Source organism: Cryptomeria japonica, chromosome 10, assembly GCF_030272615.1.
Source record: "Cryptomeria japonica chromosome 10, Sugi_1.0, whole genome shotgun sequence".
Classification (NCBI taxonomy): domain Eukaryota; kingdom Viridiplantae; phylum Streptophyta; class Pinopsida; order Cupressales; family Cupressaceae; genus Cryptomeria; species Cryptomeria japonica.
The window spans coordinates 182,392,747-182,411,073 of record NC_081414.1 but is presented as its reverse complement, the minus strand read 5'-3'; the positions used below and the strand labels follow the sequence as shown (position 1 = coordinate 182,411,073).

Sequence of the window (18,327 nt, the reverse complement as noted above, 5' to 3'; positions counted from 1 at the left end):
CAAAAATTCTAGGTTCAACACCACTCCCAAATGTTTTCAAAGGTGTAATTTTTCTCCCAAAAGGATTTTCACCATAGCACATTGATTATAGTATCTCTTTTTTAATGTTCTATATTTGGGTCTTCCTTCTATAATTTTAAGGATTTAAAATTTTCACTATACTATCTCTTAAGATAAGTTTAGGAAAAAAATTCATGTACCTTGCTTTTTTCATTCATTATTTTATTAGCATAAATATATTAGTATAGCAAATATATATATATATATATATATATATATATAGGATTTGACTATTAGTTGGTATTATTCATGGAAATATAAATTAGTAGATTTCACATATTGAATCCACAAAAATTAAACTAACTTGAATTTATGAATCCGTTCAATTGTGTGTTTAATTCAAAGCCCAACTTGTAGATGGACATTATAATTTTTTCAACAGAAGCTTCTTGGCTCATCATTTCTTGGGTACTACAAAAATTATTTTTCATCTTTGACAAGATTTTTCTAAAACCTTCTAATATGGTCTTTTTTTTTACAAATGAATAAAAGATAGATTACTAGATTATGATATAGTTAGTTAATGGTGCATATTGAAATTCATTGTCATCCAATCTTGAATTTAATGGAAATCTTAATTGAATAGAAAAGATTATGAAATAGATAATATATTTTTTTATTTTCTTGTATTTTGTAAATTGAAGCCATGATTGAACAACTTAGTGAAAAGAAAACTCTCTATAGAAAACCACATACATTGTGACTTTTTCATACTATCCTTGCAATGCTTGGTAAGGATTAAAGTTGTAGTATAGCTCTTATTGTTGATACACAATGCATTTTATAATTTATTTATTTCAAGAATTTTTGAAACCAATAAACAGATGCTTTTGGATATCGAATTAAGTTATTCTTATAATCTATGTAATGAAGACCAAATCGAACTGTATAGCCATTTACCCACTCGAAGTTGTCTAACAAAGACCATGCAAAGTAACCTTGTATGTTAGATCCAACCCTGTTATTCAACCATCAATATTTTAGTATAATATTAAAATATAAAAAAATAAATTACAAATATATTATGACATACCTTATTGCTCGTTGAACAAGTGATAAATGCTTTGAGTGATAATTAATTCGCCAAGTATCATTAAGAGATTGTGCCAATGACAATGTATCATCATTTTTTTCATCAATACCTATAAAATTAAAATATACTCAAATTTGTTAATTTGGAAAAAAAAAAAAAGATTTATTGAACTATATATATAAGGATAACCAAAATTTTGAAGGACCTGTGCAATAATTTTTTTATCATCGTCAAAAATAGCTTTTGTGAGAGTCCAACTCACTACAAAATGTCTCACCATTTTCCGTGATGAAAATGAGGGGATTGTCATATCTGCGTTTAATATACTTCAACAGCTCTTGTATACCACGCGGATACACGTGAAGCCAACTCGATCCTGCCTGTGGTCCGATGAGCATACCATTTCTCGCAGCTGATGACATTTCGATAGCAACCCATGTCAGAGGTTAATTTCTTTTTTAATAAAATATTGCCAGAACAGCTCAATTCATGCCCTTTGGTAAAAGAAATCAATAAATGTGTACCTGTTAGATTAGATTGAGAGTCCAATGTATAGCTCGCGTTAAGGGGATTGGGTGGCGTTAAAACATCAGCAGCGTAGAGAGCTGTGTAATAATTTAAGCCCAGAAAATCAAATGAACCTTTCACAATGGTAGATTGACGGACAGTAAATTTGGGTAACCGCTCGCCAACAAGCTGTCTCATGGCTGTGGGGTATCTCCCTTTTGTAATTGGATCCATATACCTGTAAATTTGCCGAGCCAATCAAATTCATATGAACGGGTAACTTAAATGGGCATTAGTATACTGCTTTCAGAAGATCGTTTACTTACCAACCAAACATAAAATCTATGGCCCTTTGGGCGGCTTTGTGGTCAGAATGTGATTTTGAATAGGGAAGAAACCAGTGGCTCACTATTGTAATTCCGATCAATCCCTTCTGTGCCGCCTACACAAAAAAATGGTACATTGGCATTCTAACCGTTGTATGCAGAACAAAAAAAAAGTGGGGGAAAAAGGTGGGTAACCTGATACTTGCTCTTATATACACGCACAGCAGCTGCATGAGAAAGGAGAAGATTATGCCCCACAATATATGGCTCTGTTGCCGAATTTCCTGTGCTTGAACTTCCATTAGAAGAGGAATGGCGGCCCGGTGCGATTAGCCCAACGTCATATCCTGCATATGCGTAGGAATAAGGTTCGTTTAATGTAATCCAGTGCTTCACTCGATCGCCAAACTCTTGAAAGCACAGTTCAGCGTAAGCTTCAAAATCTTTCCTGCATACATCAAAAAGCAGGTATCCTTATTCACAGAAAATGGGTATTGAATTAAATCAATGTGTATACTATAAGGGCATAGATGCATAAGATAATAATGATTTAGAAGGGTTACGTACACGATATTTTCGCTAAGAAAGCCTCCATAGTTATCCTCCAGAGGTTGCGGAAGGTCCCAATGGAACAGGGTCACGAAAGGTTTGATATCTGAAAACAAGAGCTGGTTATATCCCTATCAGTATTACGGTAATATCTACATCAATACCAGCAAACGATAGAGATTTTACCATGTTTTAAGAGTTCATTAATGAGATTGTTGTAGTAGGCCACTCCAACTTTGTTAATTCCACCTTTGACCGAACCATCTGTCTCCCAAAAAAAAACGAATTAAGAGACCAAGAAATAGAAATCTATATGCTAGCTAGGTATATTTGCTTCGGAAAAAGTTAAAAATGTGGCTCACACGGTAATATCCTTGACCAGGAAATAGAAAACCTATATGCATCCATGCCCATATCCTTCATCATTTTCACATCTTCCTGCAAATTACATTACCCATCTTCATTGTAGTTCAAGATGTAGACAGTAAAATGTAAACGCATTCAGATCGCATAAATCGGAAAACTTAAAGAGCATGATCTATCGTGGATCTCAAACATATATGATATAAATTAAATTTTGTCAGTGGCAGAACCTTATAGCGGTGGTACTGATCCACAGCAACATCCCCATTGCTCCCATCAGCGATTGTCCCTGCACATAATTTCATTTACAATAAGTTTTCGGACATATATTGCAAGAGAGGAAATCAATAGATAGAATAGGAAAAAGGAGATAAATATATGTATAGAAGAGTCAAAATTAACCTGGGATATGGGAGAAAGTATCCCAGATGCTTGGGCCTTTTCCTCCTTCCCTAGCAGCTCCTTCATACTGATAAGAAGCAGAAGCTGTACCGAATATAAATCCAGGTGGAAACCCACTTCTACTCAGTACTTTTATCTCTTCCTGAGCTGTTACAAGAAAGAACCCCCACATACACACCACTCCCAAGGCTCTCCATCCCTTTCCACTATTCATTATAGTAAACTGCTAGCGCTTCAGATCCAATACAAAGCAATGCAGTTATATGCCATTAGGATGCATAGATAGCTTCTTTTATTCAACGAAAAGAGGCGCTCGTGCTAGAATTTAAGTTTGATCGTCAAGTGTTAGTCCTATTCGTATTAGAAGTTTCCCAAGAACGATTCCCATCTGCTTGAATATGAATTTGACCGTTCGTTTTGGATGAAAACAAGAAGCAGATAATTGAATTTGACAGTCGGTTTTGGATGAAAACAAGAAGCAGATAATTATATTTGACCGTCTGCTTCAAACGATGCTACTATGTGAGTTTCAAATGAAAAAAACAAAGTAAATGCATTTTCAATTAGTTTTAAGCCAATGCATAATTCATATTTGTTGGAAAAGCCCACCGACACCGGCGTTAAAGCTTTCCGAATTGCCCGCCTGACAGTGTAAAATGTGTGAAAAATAAAGTGGAATATTTGTGGTAGGACCATTGACGAGTCTCCATTCATGGCACAGTTCGATTGAAAAGTGATGAAAAGACATTTAAGTTAAATCTGAGGACCGGGTTTTTAGCGAGTCTGACTGATCCTTCTAGAGAGACAGCCTAAGCATGTGGGGAAATAAAATGAAATGAAACAATTTTTGGCGTTAAAAGTAAAGTTTCTATTATAAGATGGAGCTTAAATTAGGGTTAGGGTTAATATTAGAGTTCAATTAAGGTTAGAATAAGTGTTGTTTAAATTTGAAGTAATTATTATATTTATAATATAAAATTAATAATTTTAAGATATAATATTTTTAAGTTTAAAATTATTATAAAAATAGCTAAACATTTTTAATTAAAATGAATAGTAAAGGATGTATAACTATTTTCAATTTTAAAAATATAATATTTTACTTCTTGAGGGTTAGTATTAGGGTTCAATTGGGATTAATTTAGTTTGAGGATTGAAGTATAAGATTAGCATTATAGGATAAAGCTCAATTTTAGGGTTAGAGTTGAATTAGGATTAGGTTTAACATTAGTGTTTAATTAGGATTGGAGTTGGTGTTCCTAATATTTAAATTAAGATTAGAGAGTACGCTACACTCCACTCAACAACAAAGAAGACCTCTATGCAACTACCAACAAATGAATTCAGTATAACCATCCTAAAAAAACAACAAAAAAAAAGACTAATGTTTGAAATCTGTCTAAATTTCCTCCTGTATAATTATGCATTTAAGTATTAATTCAAAGTGTATAATTACTTCCAAAATTCTACACCTTATCTAGTCATCTAATCATTTTTCTACTTCTATTCTCTAGGCCTTAAAGACAAATGACATACATATGGCATTGTCAAACATAACCAAGTGTTCATTTTCAACTAACTATTTTTCTTAATAATCTTATAAATTATTATTTTCAATAATAATACCCTAACCCAATTATTGGTGTGTGTAGAATATTGTTAGAGGCAACTACCCAAACTAAAGATGCACAAGCCTTCTTGAACTACAACATATCATGTCAAGAGTACATTTTTGGCTTTGGCTAATGACTAATATCATTATGGTTGGAAAATCACATCCGAGAACAAACCTACATATCCTTGAAATAAATAGCAGAAATGTATCTTTCTCAAATTATATTAGTTGTATATAAGATGTCTCAAACAACCAATGATAAATCTATTCAATGTAATCAGTATCGTAAGTTAATCATAAAAACATTTTGTATTATAATTTTTTAGTTCAAAATATAAGTTACATCCATTCATATTCAAGTTTTTAAATAATTGATACCCAATTCATATCTAGTATTAGCAGACAATTCCTCATACAACGTCCATAATTAATTTTTTTAAATGTTAAAGATGTAAGTTGTCCCTGTCTCGTAGATTGTGTTAATCAGGACTTTGAAAAACGCTCAAAAGAAGAAATCAAGAACCACGAGCGAAACCATGATGAGTCTTTGCATTATCAAATGCTTGGTCCAACCTTATCCTTATGTCCGTAAGCATCTATAAATTTTTAAACTAATTTTTTATATTGAACCAAAAGCAATAATACATAAAATAACGGCTACCAACAAGAGTACAAATAGTTCATCTTTATTAAATTTCTAATCTTGGGAAGATAGGTTTTTTTTTTTATTGGGTAACGGATCATGTAATCATACCATGTTGAATGGAGATAATATTTTTTATTATTCGTTAAGATATGATCTGGTCATGCAATCGTATCATGTAGATTGTCTAAAGGGGAGTGTGAAATCTATCAAGTCATCATGTTAGACTAAAAAAATAAATTGCCCTGAAATTTAGGGTAGTAGTGGAAATAACAGTATGATACGAAGGATTCGAGGGGAAGATGCATCTTTTAAAGTTAAGCAAAGAATATTTTTAAATAACCAATTAAAAATAAAGTAGTTAGGAATTGGGTTTTAAATAAAATAGTAAACTATTTGAAATGTGTTTTGTGTAGGGGATTTTAAGAAATTTGAATACAAGTTTGAAAGTCTAGTAGTTCTTGAAATTTTTACAATTTTATAAAATAATTAAATCAGTATTTTATTAAGATGTTTAATATAATTTTTAAAATTAATCAAGATATGAAACACATGAATCTTATATCATCCACAATTTACAATATCTATTTCTAGTGACCTAAAAAGTATATTAAATATGACAAACAAATGAATGAAATCTATTTTGAGAAATATCAAAAGAGACTAGCTCTACATTTTGTCCAAAAAAATGGAGTATGTATGTGATGCATGTAAAAAGGGCAACTTTACTAAGAAAATGCTCTTACCATTTCAAAGATAAAATAAAGTTCAAAATCTAGAATCTCTAAATTTACAAACAAAATTGTTGCAAGTTGTGCACTCTTGGAATCATTGTTTTGTGCAACGTAGTACTTAGGTTTATGACATGGCTTAACCACCTCCCATGGATTTATTAAATCACATAGTTGTATCGAGCATTAAAGGATCAATCTTTTGGTGCAACAATAACCGTGTTTCTAACAACGGGTATCAAAACCTAGGTCACAAGTTCAAATCCCTCGCTTGCGCTAAGGGGGGATTGTTGCAAGGTGTGTGCCCTCGGTCCCCTTGTGTTGTGTAGTGCAATTCTTGGGCTTGTGACATGGCTTAATGCCTCCTGTGGATTCATTAAATCTTGTAGTTGTATTGAACATTAACAGGTCAATCTTTTGGTGCAACAACAACTGTTTTTCTAAAAAAAAGTAGAAAAATAATCTCTATTTTTACAAACAAAACTAGAAAACATCACTTTGCAACCATAAAAATTGAGACCAATGTTACCACAACTCTAGATATTCAAGAAACTCAAGCATGCTTGTCTATTCATTAAATTTATTGAATCATGTTGGAACATATAATTGTAAACCTTGAGCATTGCGCTACATAGATTGATCTCACCACCTATGAATTTCTTAATTATTGATAAGGTAGTCTTAAGTTAAGGTTGCCTTTCTGATTTCACTCTAGTTATAGTTCTTTTTCTAGACATGCATTCATAACTTTGGTAGATGTATCTAAATCATCAAGATAGTTGAGTTACTCTATTTTCTATTATTAATTTAATTTTTGTCTCTCCCTCTTGATGTTCTTTTCAAGTACATTTGAGAAGCTATCTCAACTCACAAGCAATAATTCTTGTTGTCGGGTTAAAGGAATTATAGTGGTAGAAAAGATGTGACTGGAATTTTTATTCAATATTCAACTACAACAATCAATCCAAATAAATCAAGAAAATGTTTACATTTTTTAGATGTGTATTATAGTTTCAAATAATGTTTCAAGACGTACAAAATAAATAGTCCAACTTCTAGGGGGAGAACCCATTCAATCTAGCATTGATATTTGAAACTAAAGAAGCATGAATTATAATCATCCTTTCTCAAAGGAATACTCTATAATAGAGTCACTTTGAAAATTATCCATATTAAATCTTTGTTAAAGTCATTTACCAAAAGGGAAGAAATTCAAAAATAGAAAAAGATAATTATTAAAACACTAACAAAAAACCTAGCAACCAAAATGATGAATAAAATCCTAAACTAGATATATATATTATGAACACATGAAGACTACCTAATCTTTAAAATGCTTCAAAAAAAATCCATTAACTGGTGGAAGAACCTCTCAAGTGTTGTAACTAAAGAAATCTAGCCTCTACCTTTTTTGTTCACTTGGACGTAATCATTCATAAATCTTAAAAGATGGATTTTTAAATTGTTAAGGGAGGCACTACTCTATAGATTTGAAGGTAAAGCATGGTACCGAGAGAAATTTTAGTTCTAGTACTAGCTACCCATAGTACATATTTTTTAACTATTGATTCCACTCCCTATGATTTGTATCTAATACTTTCTTAATGATTTAGAGTAAATTATTATTGGTTAAAAATATATTTGATAGTCTATTTATAATATAATATATGTTAAGGCTTCTCCTCTAACCAATTTCACAGTCATCATTTCTAGATCAAATTATTACAATGTGGTAACCCACTTCCTTCTTTAATCTCAAAGTTTACTTTCCATTACCAATATTTTAACTATAGCATAAAGAATTATGATAAATAAATTTCTTCAAGTAGAATGTAGTTTATAAACATTTTGATAGTATGAACCAAAGCATAGCTTAGTTTCTCTACATTAACTCATGTAACATCTACATCTAAGAAAGTCTTATAATGAATAGGTAGTTCAATAGGTGAGGTCAATCTTTGTAACACTTTTATAGATTTAGTTCTATAGATTGATCTCACCTACCTATTATAAACTTTCATAAGGATTCATATTTATCTTAAGTATGATATTGCATCTATTATCTTAAATTAATTAGGAATTCACAATTAGAGTATTATTTTCATATTAATAGTTTTTAATCTTATAACTTCAAATAAGATTCCTTTTATCTTTTTATAACCTATGTAGATTATTTATCTTATATAATTATTCATTTATGAATAATCAATTGCAAAAATTCATTCACATTAATATTTAATCTATTTTGTAGAAAAATACTGTAGAGATTGTGACTTCAATACAAAGGAGTTCTTATAAATGCAACTAGCCTCTTTCTCCTTTTCACTAGCTTAATATATCTACAGACGTGTGTGTCTACTATAATATTGTTGCCTCAATATTAAACTCCTTAATTTTAATGAAGGCCACTGTGCCTAAGTTACCCATTCTATTTCTATTTCTGACTCCATCATTGTGTGAAGAGATCTTACAATCTTAGAAAATCTAATAATTATAAATGAATTATTTATAATGTTAATAAAAACATACCACAAATGTGTTTTATTATGGTGAGATGCATATCCTACAGTTGCAGAAGGGAGTGAACGAGTCCGTGTACATAATAAAGATTTGTGGACAGTTACAATTGTAAAAACTGAGGAAAGTGAAGAGACCATAAAATATTTGTATGGAAGAAGCCACCATGTCACATAGTTGTAAGGACTACCTTAACATGATTTTTAGTATCTTTTTCTTGAACCGTTTCTCTTCCATGAGGGATATCTCTGATTGATAGCGAATTCCAAATGCTAGCAATCTGCATACATAAATAGACATTGCTAGGAGGACATCTTGTCTTTTCTTTCTGAAAGGAAGTTTTTTTACAAATCGACTGTTAAAAGGGAAAAAAAATTGTTGGAGGAGCCCAAGAATAAAGAATCGGAAGGAGTTAAGTGATAGCATTCACAGTCAGAGGAAGGAAAGGAAATAATGTTATTCGAGCTAGATATTAAGAATATCAAGGCATTTAACCATACAGTCACTTTTATATCTAAGTTAAACTATTTATCTTATGTAGGTACGATTTTCAGAAGGGTGTTGCCTTATTAACATGTTAATAAGGTAGCTACCTAATTTAATCTTTCATACATTATGGTTTCAAATATGTCTCTTTATTTTTAATTGCATTCGATTGTTTGGTACCCTTGATCTCAAAAGTCGTGTAGCTATACAAGAAAGGTTATTAGCTTAATGTCTAAAATAGAGTATTAATATTAGAGATTAATGGAAGATTACATATTAACGATTAGTGAAGATTGGAATTGTTGTAAATGTTTGATTCCTTGAAATATGGATATTTGTGGGACAATCCTTTGTACTTACTATTTATCTTTTTGTTATTTAATTGTTTTTAGCTTTGATTATGCTTTAGTTTCACAATTCATTATTAAATGTTCAAACTTCTTCTTTTTATGTTTAAAATCTATTTTTGCAATGTGAATATCAAGTAGGTATCGTAGTAGTTTTTATCTAAAAATAAACTTGGAGCATTTTTCATGCAAATGGTGGAAATACAAGTTGGTAACAGGTGATTAAATAAATTTATTTCTAATTTGAAATGTATTTCATCTTTTAAATAGATCAATGAGTTACCAAAGATGAAGATAAGTAGAGGATAATGCTAAGAAAAAGGGTTCATTTGTAATATAACTCTACATTGAGCATCATCTAGCATCTGCTATGAAAAATGGATCACATCCTAATTTCAGAGTCATCTGAAAATGCCTCTAGAGACCTTGTCTCTGTCTGTATATAATGTGTAAAGTTATATGCTTTGATGTAAGCAACATAGTTGCATGACAAATATGCTTGCAAACATGTTCAATATGATAATCCCCTAAAAAGGCAATCCAGTTTTCTTATACCAATGTGTTTCATCTTCTACTTATTTGCTTCATAAATGTTGCACATAATCCCTTAATAACCATATGTCATCATCCCTAACTTTCATGCCACTATTTCTACAATCTTAAATGCATGTAACCATAACTAAACCCTATTGATAATCGAACCCTAGCCCTAGCTATAAGAATTTTCCAATAACAACCAAGATCTAGAGGTCAATGAACAACACAACACAAGAGAGACAAAGATAGACAAGAACAAACTATATTCTCATCAAGATGAAAAAATTGATCAACTATACAATGAACATGAGCCTTCTTATAAAGTCAACGCCGTAGGGAAATGAATCACACAATCATGACATGTAGCCCAATGAGATACAAGGGTAGGTAGGAGAAATAATATAAAATTCCACTAAAGGTTGATCACCCACCAAAGGTGGAATGTGATAACAAAATAACATCACAAAAGGTGGAATTTCTCCTACAACCATCTTCCCTAGATTTACAATATCCTAAGTGTCTCATATGCAAGCTACAATTAATACATTATCTTGTCAACTTAAGTAAAGTGTAATTATGAGACATAATTTACACCAACACTAGCTGAACTCTAATCACAATTAAACCCTAACCCTAATTATAATTATAATATTAGCTCAATTATTAATTATAATTATAATCCAAACCCTAACCCTAACCACAAGTCTATCCCTAACCCTTATACTCACCCTATCTCAAACCCTAACCATAACCTTAAACACAATTATTATTCTAACCCTAATTGTAACATAACCATAATTATCATGCTAATAGTAGTCTTTGACCATAAGTCCAAAATTTATCCTACAATAGTAACCTTAATCATAACTTAATGTTAACCCTAACCCTAATTTAACCTAACCTTAACCTTAATCTTAATCTAAAAATAAATAAAACCAAGCATTATCCTACCATTGTAACCCTAATTGTAGCCTACCCTTGACCCTAACCTAACATTAATACTAACTCTAATTATGATTGAAGCATAATGCTAATTAAACTATAACGAAGAACCATTTTTAAACCCTAACCATAACCCCAAAATTTATCCTACAATAGTAACCCTAATCGTAACATAGCATTGACCCTAACCCTAATTGTAGCAAAACATTAACCCTACACCTAATCTCGCCCTAATTAAAACCTAAACATTATAACCTAACCCAAAGATCAACTCTAACCCTATAATTAAACCCTTACAACAATATAATCCTAATTGAACCCTAATCTAACCATAATTGAACCCTAGTCCTAAAATTAACCCTAACCCTAATATAAACCTAGTCCTACTTAAATCCTAGCTTAAAACCTAGTCCTAATTAAACTCTGATCCTAATTCAATGCTAACCCTAGTGTAACTAAATCATAACCCTAACTAAACTCTAATCCATACTATAATGAAACCATGACCATAATCAAACCTTGACTATAATCAAACCCTTACCACAATCAAAGTCTAACCTTAATTTAACCCTAAATTTAACTAATTATAACCTTTCTCTAACTCAAAGATTTTTATCTAATTAAACCCCAACCCTAACCTAATGTTAACCCTAACCCTAATTGTGCTTGAGATACAATGCTAATTAAGCTATAACTAATACCATATTTGAACCCTAACTATAACCCCAAGATTTATCCTACAATAGTAATCATAATCGTAAATTAATATTAACCCCAACCATAATTTAACCTAACCTTCACCCTAACCCTAATCTAAATACAATTGAGTCCAAGAATTATCCTACAATGGTAACCCTAATTATAGCATAAACCAAATTCCACCCTAACATAACATTAACCCTATCCCTAATTCTGCTTGATCCATAATGCTAATTAAACTATAACTCAAACTATATTTGAACCCTAACCATAACCCCAAGATTTATCCTAGAATAGTAACCTTAATTGCAACCTAACATCAATCCTAACCCTAACATAACCTAACCTTAACCTAACCCTAAACTCTAACCCTAAAATTAAACCATACCTACAACTTGAACCCCAACCCTAATTGAACTATATCCCAAACCCTAGCCCTACTGTGGTAAGATTAAATTCGGGATTAGGATTAAAAAATTATAATTACCCTAAATAATACAATTAAGCTACGCTAAATCATAACTATTAGACTAACCCTAACTTTAATCCCAACAACGATGTAAATCATAACCCTAACCATGATCCTAGTATTTAATATTATATATGATTAGAGTAAAATTATATATTATCTTATTTAACGTCTTCCACATTGCACCACGACCGCTATTAGCTTATATATATTAATATTACATATGTAAAATATGCAGATAGATATCCTTCTAGAGACAACTATTTTTAATCATTTTTCCACCTTAAAGTTAAATAGGCACCTCGAGAAGGATATCTCTTAGCTTATTTTAAATATATAAAATATTAAGATATATAAGCTAGATTTAAATCATCCCAAAAACATGAAGCTAGTTGGTGTTTCATAATAGAATGCTTGCAAAAGGGAGACAAAGTGTCAACTACTCCAAATTATTTATCATTTCATCTTCTCTATAATATTCAACTTCCTCTAGTTATCTAGTTTCCTTAAATGCTTTGAATTCTATAATTTTTTACATATTTAAGTTAATTCAAGTGTAATTTTAAATTTCATTCATATTTTTCTCTTTTCTTAAAATTTTTGTAGTCTAAGATTTTATTGTTCAATTTAGCCATAATTTACAAATAATAATCTTTTATTTTTAATTATAAATTTCATGTGTAAATTAACCATCTTTCTAATATTTTGTGTTTGTACTACTATGCATTATATAAATCTACCAAAAAATTATATTTATCTCTTGTTATGATATGCATCACCCTTGGCTCTATTAAATATCATGCCCTATATTTTGTGTGTTAATTTAATTTTCTACTCAAGACTGAAATGTAGTTTTCCCTATAGTGTATCAATGAACTCATTTTTTAAGAGTTATTAAGTAGTCCAAATATTTAGGTTATTCCAAGAAATTTCATTTTAGAATTTTTGAAGTCCTCAACTTATTTGTAACTTTTGAAATGGGCAGCTACAACAATACCCTTTTGGCATATGGAGATGCAGAGAGGAATTTCGAATTATGCTTTAGGCAGGAAGTGTTGGCCCTACAATCTAGGATGCTAGCGGTAAGGATGGATCACGTTAAGGTCTTGAGACTGCAGATCCTCAGGAGGATGGCAAGGATATATTCATCGGGGACCCACAAGGGGGTGACCAACCCTTGGATTCGGGTTGAGGGTGAACAACACATGATGGAGATTTCTCAAGAAAGGGGCCCAATTGGGTGGATACGTATCGCCCTTGGTCCTCTTTGTTTGGTGTCAAACCATGCGGAAAGTCTTCTCTCCCTGAGGTACGCAATACTTCCGACCCTGAGAAAGGGAAATTTTCTATTGAAGTCTCGAATCCAGTGATCGAGCACAATATTGCTTTAATGGCCCTGACTCTGGTCGGTAAATTTTTGGGTCCTAGACCTAATATTGATGTTGTTAGGGAGTCTACTAGAAAAAAGTGGGTTCTTAAGGGACGGGTGGAAATAATAGCTATGTCAAAAGGGGCTCTTTCCCTCAACTTTTCTTGTGAAGAAGATATGACTAATATTTTTTGTGGTGGTTCTTGAATGATTGGGAAAACCACTTTGGCGCTTCAGAAGTGGTTGTTATTGTTGGATCTTAATGCTCCCTTCTTTTCTCAGGCTCTTGTTTTGGTGAGACTCTCAGATCTGCCCCTGGAATTTTGGGTTGAAGATGTCTTTAATGTTTTCGCTTGTTCCTTTGGTGAACTCCTCTCCATTGATCCCACTACAACAGCTAAAAGATGACTTACCTATGCAAGAATTTGTGTGGGTGTCTCTCAGGGAACCAATATGCCTCTCTCCATTGAGATTAACTCTAGGCTTGGGAAAAGAACCCAACTCTTAGAATATGAGAGCATTCCATTTGCGTGTTTCCATTGTAAAAAAGCAAGACATATTGCCAAGAAATGCCCCCTGCAAGTTGAAAAGGATAAAGCCAAAAAAGATAAGAGGTTGCAGTGGAAAGCTAAAAATACCCACAAGAAGGAAGCAGATATCCAGAATGCCATTATTCCTGATACCTTTGAGCAAAAGGAAAATGATAATATGGCTTGTACTGAGGAATCAAAGAATGAAGATTTCAAAGGTGACTAGGCCAGATCTGACGAAGGAGAAAAGCCTAGACCCAAATGTGATGAGCAAAAGGATGAAGACCTCGAGGAAGGTGAAATCCATGTTGTTCTGCATGCTAACAATGTGGAGAAGGACTTCAAATCTATTTCTAATAATTCGAATAATGAGGAGCCTTATCCCAGCTTCGAAGATGCCCAACAATGCAATATTCTTGGTGGAAACTCCTCTTCTGAATCCCAAAAATCTGTTGAGTATGTTAAATCCACTTTTTTGTTGTCACCGACAACTTCTCTTCTCAATATAAACTCTAAATGGGAAGATGAACAAGGAAAACCTAATGCTCTGCAAAAAACACTTTCCCAAAACCCTATGGATGACGAAATCTAGATCAATAATGTCATAGGAAAAAAGCGGGCAAGAAAAAAGGGTCCCAAATCTACACCCCAAACTACTCTTGTGAAAACTAGGGGGAGGACTAAAGTTGATGTAGGATCAAATCTAGCAATGTCACGAAGCATATTCACTATGCAAATGAGGGAGCTGGAAGCCATCAAGAATATAGCAGATGGTACCTAGTTGACCATCCATGAGGTATGCTCTTTTAAAAGAATATGAAGATTATTTCATGGAACATTCATAGACTTAATGGTCTGCATAAACAGGAGATTCTTAAAGACTTAGTCAGGGATCATAAACCTGATATTGTTCTGATTCAAGAAACTAAAATGCCCAAGGATAAAGTGGAAAAAATCAAAGTGTTTAAGAACCATGGGGTTTTTGGGGGTAGCTCGGATGGTGCCTCTAGAGGTATTGCTCTCTTTTGGAACCTTCTGCATGTCCAAGAGAATCTAGTTTGGCTTGACAATAACATGATGTTTGTTAGATTTCATCACATTAAAGATGGGACTACTTGGGCTTTATCTAATATCTATGCCTCGAATTCTAAACTTGAAAGAAGTAGATTCTGGAAAAAGATAGATTCTATCAGACCTCAATTCAATTCTGAAGGTTGGCTGGTGATGGGAGACTTTAATACTCCACTCAAGGAGAATGAGAAATTTGGGGGGATTCCTTCTCAGCTTGATAGTAGGATGGATTTGATGAACTTCATTGATAATCAAGTGCTCCATGATGTGGATCTGCAAGGTGCTAATTTTACTTGGACTAATAGAAGAGCTGGCTTTGATCTTATCCAGGTGAGACTTGATAGGGCCCTTATCTCTAATGATTGGTTCAATCATTACACCTGTTCCTTATATGCACTTCCTCGTAAAGGCTCGGACCACTATCCGATTTTTTTGTGGCAGACCCCATCTCTGGGAGGAGAAATTTCCCCTTCAGATTTGAAAAGATGTGGATGAGCCACCCCAAGCTTGAGGAAGCTATCAAATATTGGTGGAACATTTTGATAGAGGAATCTGACATGTTCTTGGCGGCCAAAAAGTTAAGGCATGTGAAGGAAAATGTTAAGAGATGGAATAAGGAATTTTTTGGTGATATTTTTGCCACTAAATTTACAATCCAACTTGATCTTAAGGATATTTGGGCCAAAATCCAAGCTGATAGGTATACTGAGGTCTCTATCACTTCTGAGAATGAGATATTATCTAAGTATCATGATATCATTAAAAAAGAAGAGATATTATGGAAATAGCACTTCCACTCTCTGTGGCTTAGGGAAGGTGATAAGAATACAAGATTCTTTCATATGACTGCCATGAAACACAAGGTAGCCAATAGAATATCAAAAATGTCCATAGGGGGGACTCTGTCCTTTGAGGAAGATGAAATAAAAAAGGAAGCTAGATTCTACTTCTTGTCTCTCTTATCGGTGGGTTGCAATCTAGATAAAAGTGCCCAAGACTTATTCCTTGTTGCTATCCCAAAGATGATTGGGAGAGACCAAAATAAATTTCTCTCTGCTATCTCTTCTGATGCTAAGATCAAGCAAGTTGTATTTTCCTTTGAAGGTAATAAAGCCCCTCGCCTGGATGGCTTCCCGATGTTCTTCTTTAAGTCATTTTGGTACATCATTAGCCAGGACATTATTAAGGGTGTTAAAGAATTCTTTAGATCTAAGCTGATTTTGAAAGAAATCAATGCCACATTTTTGGTCCTTACCCCTAAGACCCCAGGAGCTGACCCTGGGAGCTGACTCTATGGAGATTTTCAGACCGATTAGTCTGTGCAATTCCTTTTACAAGATTATATCTAAGGTTCTCACCCTTAGATTACTCTCCATTCTTTCAAATATCATTTCTCCACAACAGACCCAATTCATTCCTAGAAGGAAGATTCTAGATTCCATAATATCAGTCCATGAGGTTATTCACTCCTTGGAAGTCTCCAAAAACTAAGGTTTCCTGATGAAACTTGACATGTCGAAGGCTTATGGTCAGGTGGATTGGTGATTTATTCTCAGAATCCTCAAAGCTTTTGGATTTGGTGAGAGAGTGATTCACATGATCTCCTAATTAATCTCTACTCCCTCACTGACGGTTATTATCAATGGTTCTCCTACCCCCTTCTCCAGGTCTTCAAGGGGTCTCAGACAAGGGGATCCTATATCTCCTATTTTTTTTATTATCTTGGGTAAAAATATGGGCAGATATATCAACAAACTTGTTTCTAAAGGTCAACTGAAAGGAGCCAGAGTATTGTCGGCTGGCAAGATATGCTCCCATCAACAATTTGTTGATGACATGGTGTTGATGGGCGCATCTACTCTCCAGAAAGCTAGAACCCTAAAATCGGCTCTAGTCAACTATTGCCAAGCCACACGTCAGCTGATTAACTGGATGAAAAGATCCCTCTTCTTCCTCAACACTCCTGAAGACAGACATGGAAGAATTGCTATAATTTTGGATTGTCAGATCAACTTGCTCCCCTCTATCTACTTGGGTCTCCCTCTGTGTAGAAATCTGCTTGAGACGTTCTGGAATAGCTTGGTAGATAGATTCCACAAAAAATTAGCTGGCAAGAAAGGGGCCCTTCTGAGCCAAGTGGGGAAAATCCAATTACTAAAATCCTCCCTCCAGAGTCTTCCTGTGTATGCTTTAAGTCTGTTTAGAATTTTGACCAAATTTGTTGATGCTATTGAAAAGATTCAAAATTCCTTCCTCTGGTTAGGGGCTGCGGAGAGGAAAAGGATATCTCTGATAGCGTGGGACAAAGTTTGTAGACCTAAAAAATTGGGTGGCCTTGATCTAAGAAACATAAAAACCATTAATAAAGCCCTTCTCGCCAAACAAATATGGAGATTGTTTGGAAAAACTAGTGAATGGAATTCAATCTGGCAAGCCAAATATATGCAACCTCAGACATCTCTTACAAAAAAATTTAATTCCTATGATGCCCCTTTTGGTTTTTCTATTTGGAACAATGTTGTCCAATCTAAAATGGTCGTTAGATTAGGTAAAAGATGGACTATTGGTAATGGCAGAAAAGTCAATTTTTGGGAGGATTCTTGGTTGTTGGAGACACCCCTCTCGAATAAGGTTTATTTTTCTCACTTTATCTCTAAGTGCAAGGCCAGATTTGGTACCAAGGTGGCTGACTACTGGAGGGATAACCATTGGGTGAATCCGAGTTCCATAGACCCAACCCTCAACCCTGTTATGGTCCTGCTTAATTTTGTTTTCATTGACCCTTTGCTTAAAGATAAAATCATTTGGAAGGGAACTTCCTCTATAGTTATTCAATTGCCTATGTTGTTCTATTACTGTCCCAATCTCTTGAACCTCCCCCTTGTTGGTCTAAAGTTTGGATTAGTGGTCTTACCCCAAAATCAATATATTTTTTTAGATCCTTCTATAGAATAAAATCCTCACTACTGATAATATTTGCAAAAGAGGCTTCCATCTGCCCAATAGGTGCTACCTTTTCCATAATGAGGAAGATAATGTTGACCATATAGCTATCTAATGTCCCTTCTCCCATGCTATTTGGTTGCAGATTTTATAGGTTTGGAACCTGAATTAGGTATTCCCTGCTTCTA

At 33.4% G+C, this 18,327-nt stretch overlaps 1 protein-coding gene across 1 annotated transcript; it reads right to left on the bottom strand.

The window, feature by feature from the left end:
- Positions 1–692: 692 nt before the first annotated feature.
- Positions 693–3,647, bottom strand: LOC131073566 (beta-glucosidase 12). The gene is made up of 11 exons (XM_058010035.2): positions 3,241–3,647; positions 3,069–3,127; positions 2,838–2,913; positions 2,662–2,739; positions 2,494–2,581; positions 2,122–2,374; positions 1,927–2,042; positions 1,618–1,838; positions 1,371–1,505; positions 1,094–1,202; positions 693–1,018 (listed from the first exon to the last, which is right to left on the bottom strand). The coding sequence occupies exons 1-11, from the start codon at positions 3,452–3,454 to the stop codon at positions 853–855; spliced, it is 1,515 nt and encodes a 504-aa protein (XP_057866018.2). The 5' UTR covers positions 3,455–3,647; the 3' UTR covers positions 693–852.
- Between the last annotated feature and the right edge of the window lie 14,680 nt (positions 3,648–18,327).

Excerpts from the sequence above, each read along its gene's own strand:
- LOC131073566 (XM_058010035.2), bottom strand. The coding sequence starts at position 3,454 with ATGAATAGTGGAAAGGGATGGAGAGCCTTGGGAGTGGTGTGTATGTGG. Across the intron at positions 2,740-2,837 it reads CTGGTCAAGGATATTACCGT|ATGGTTCGGTCAAAGGTGGA; the intron begins GTGAGCCACATT and ends TTTGGGAGACAG. Across the intron at positions 2,582-2,661 it reads TAATGAACTCTTAAAACATG|ATATCAAACCTTTCGTGACC; the intron begins GTAAAATCTCTA and ends TCTTGTTTTCAG.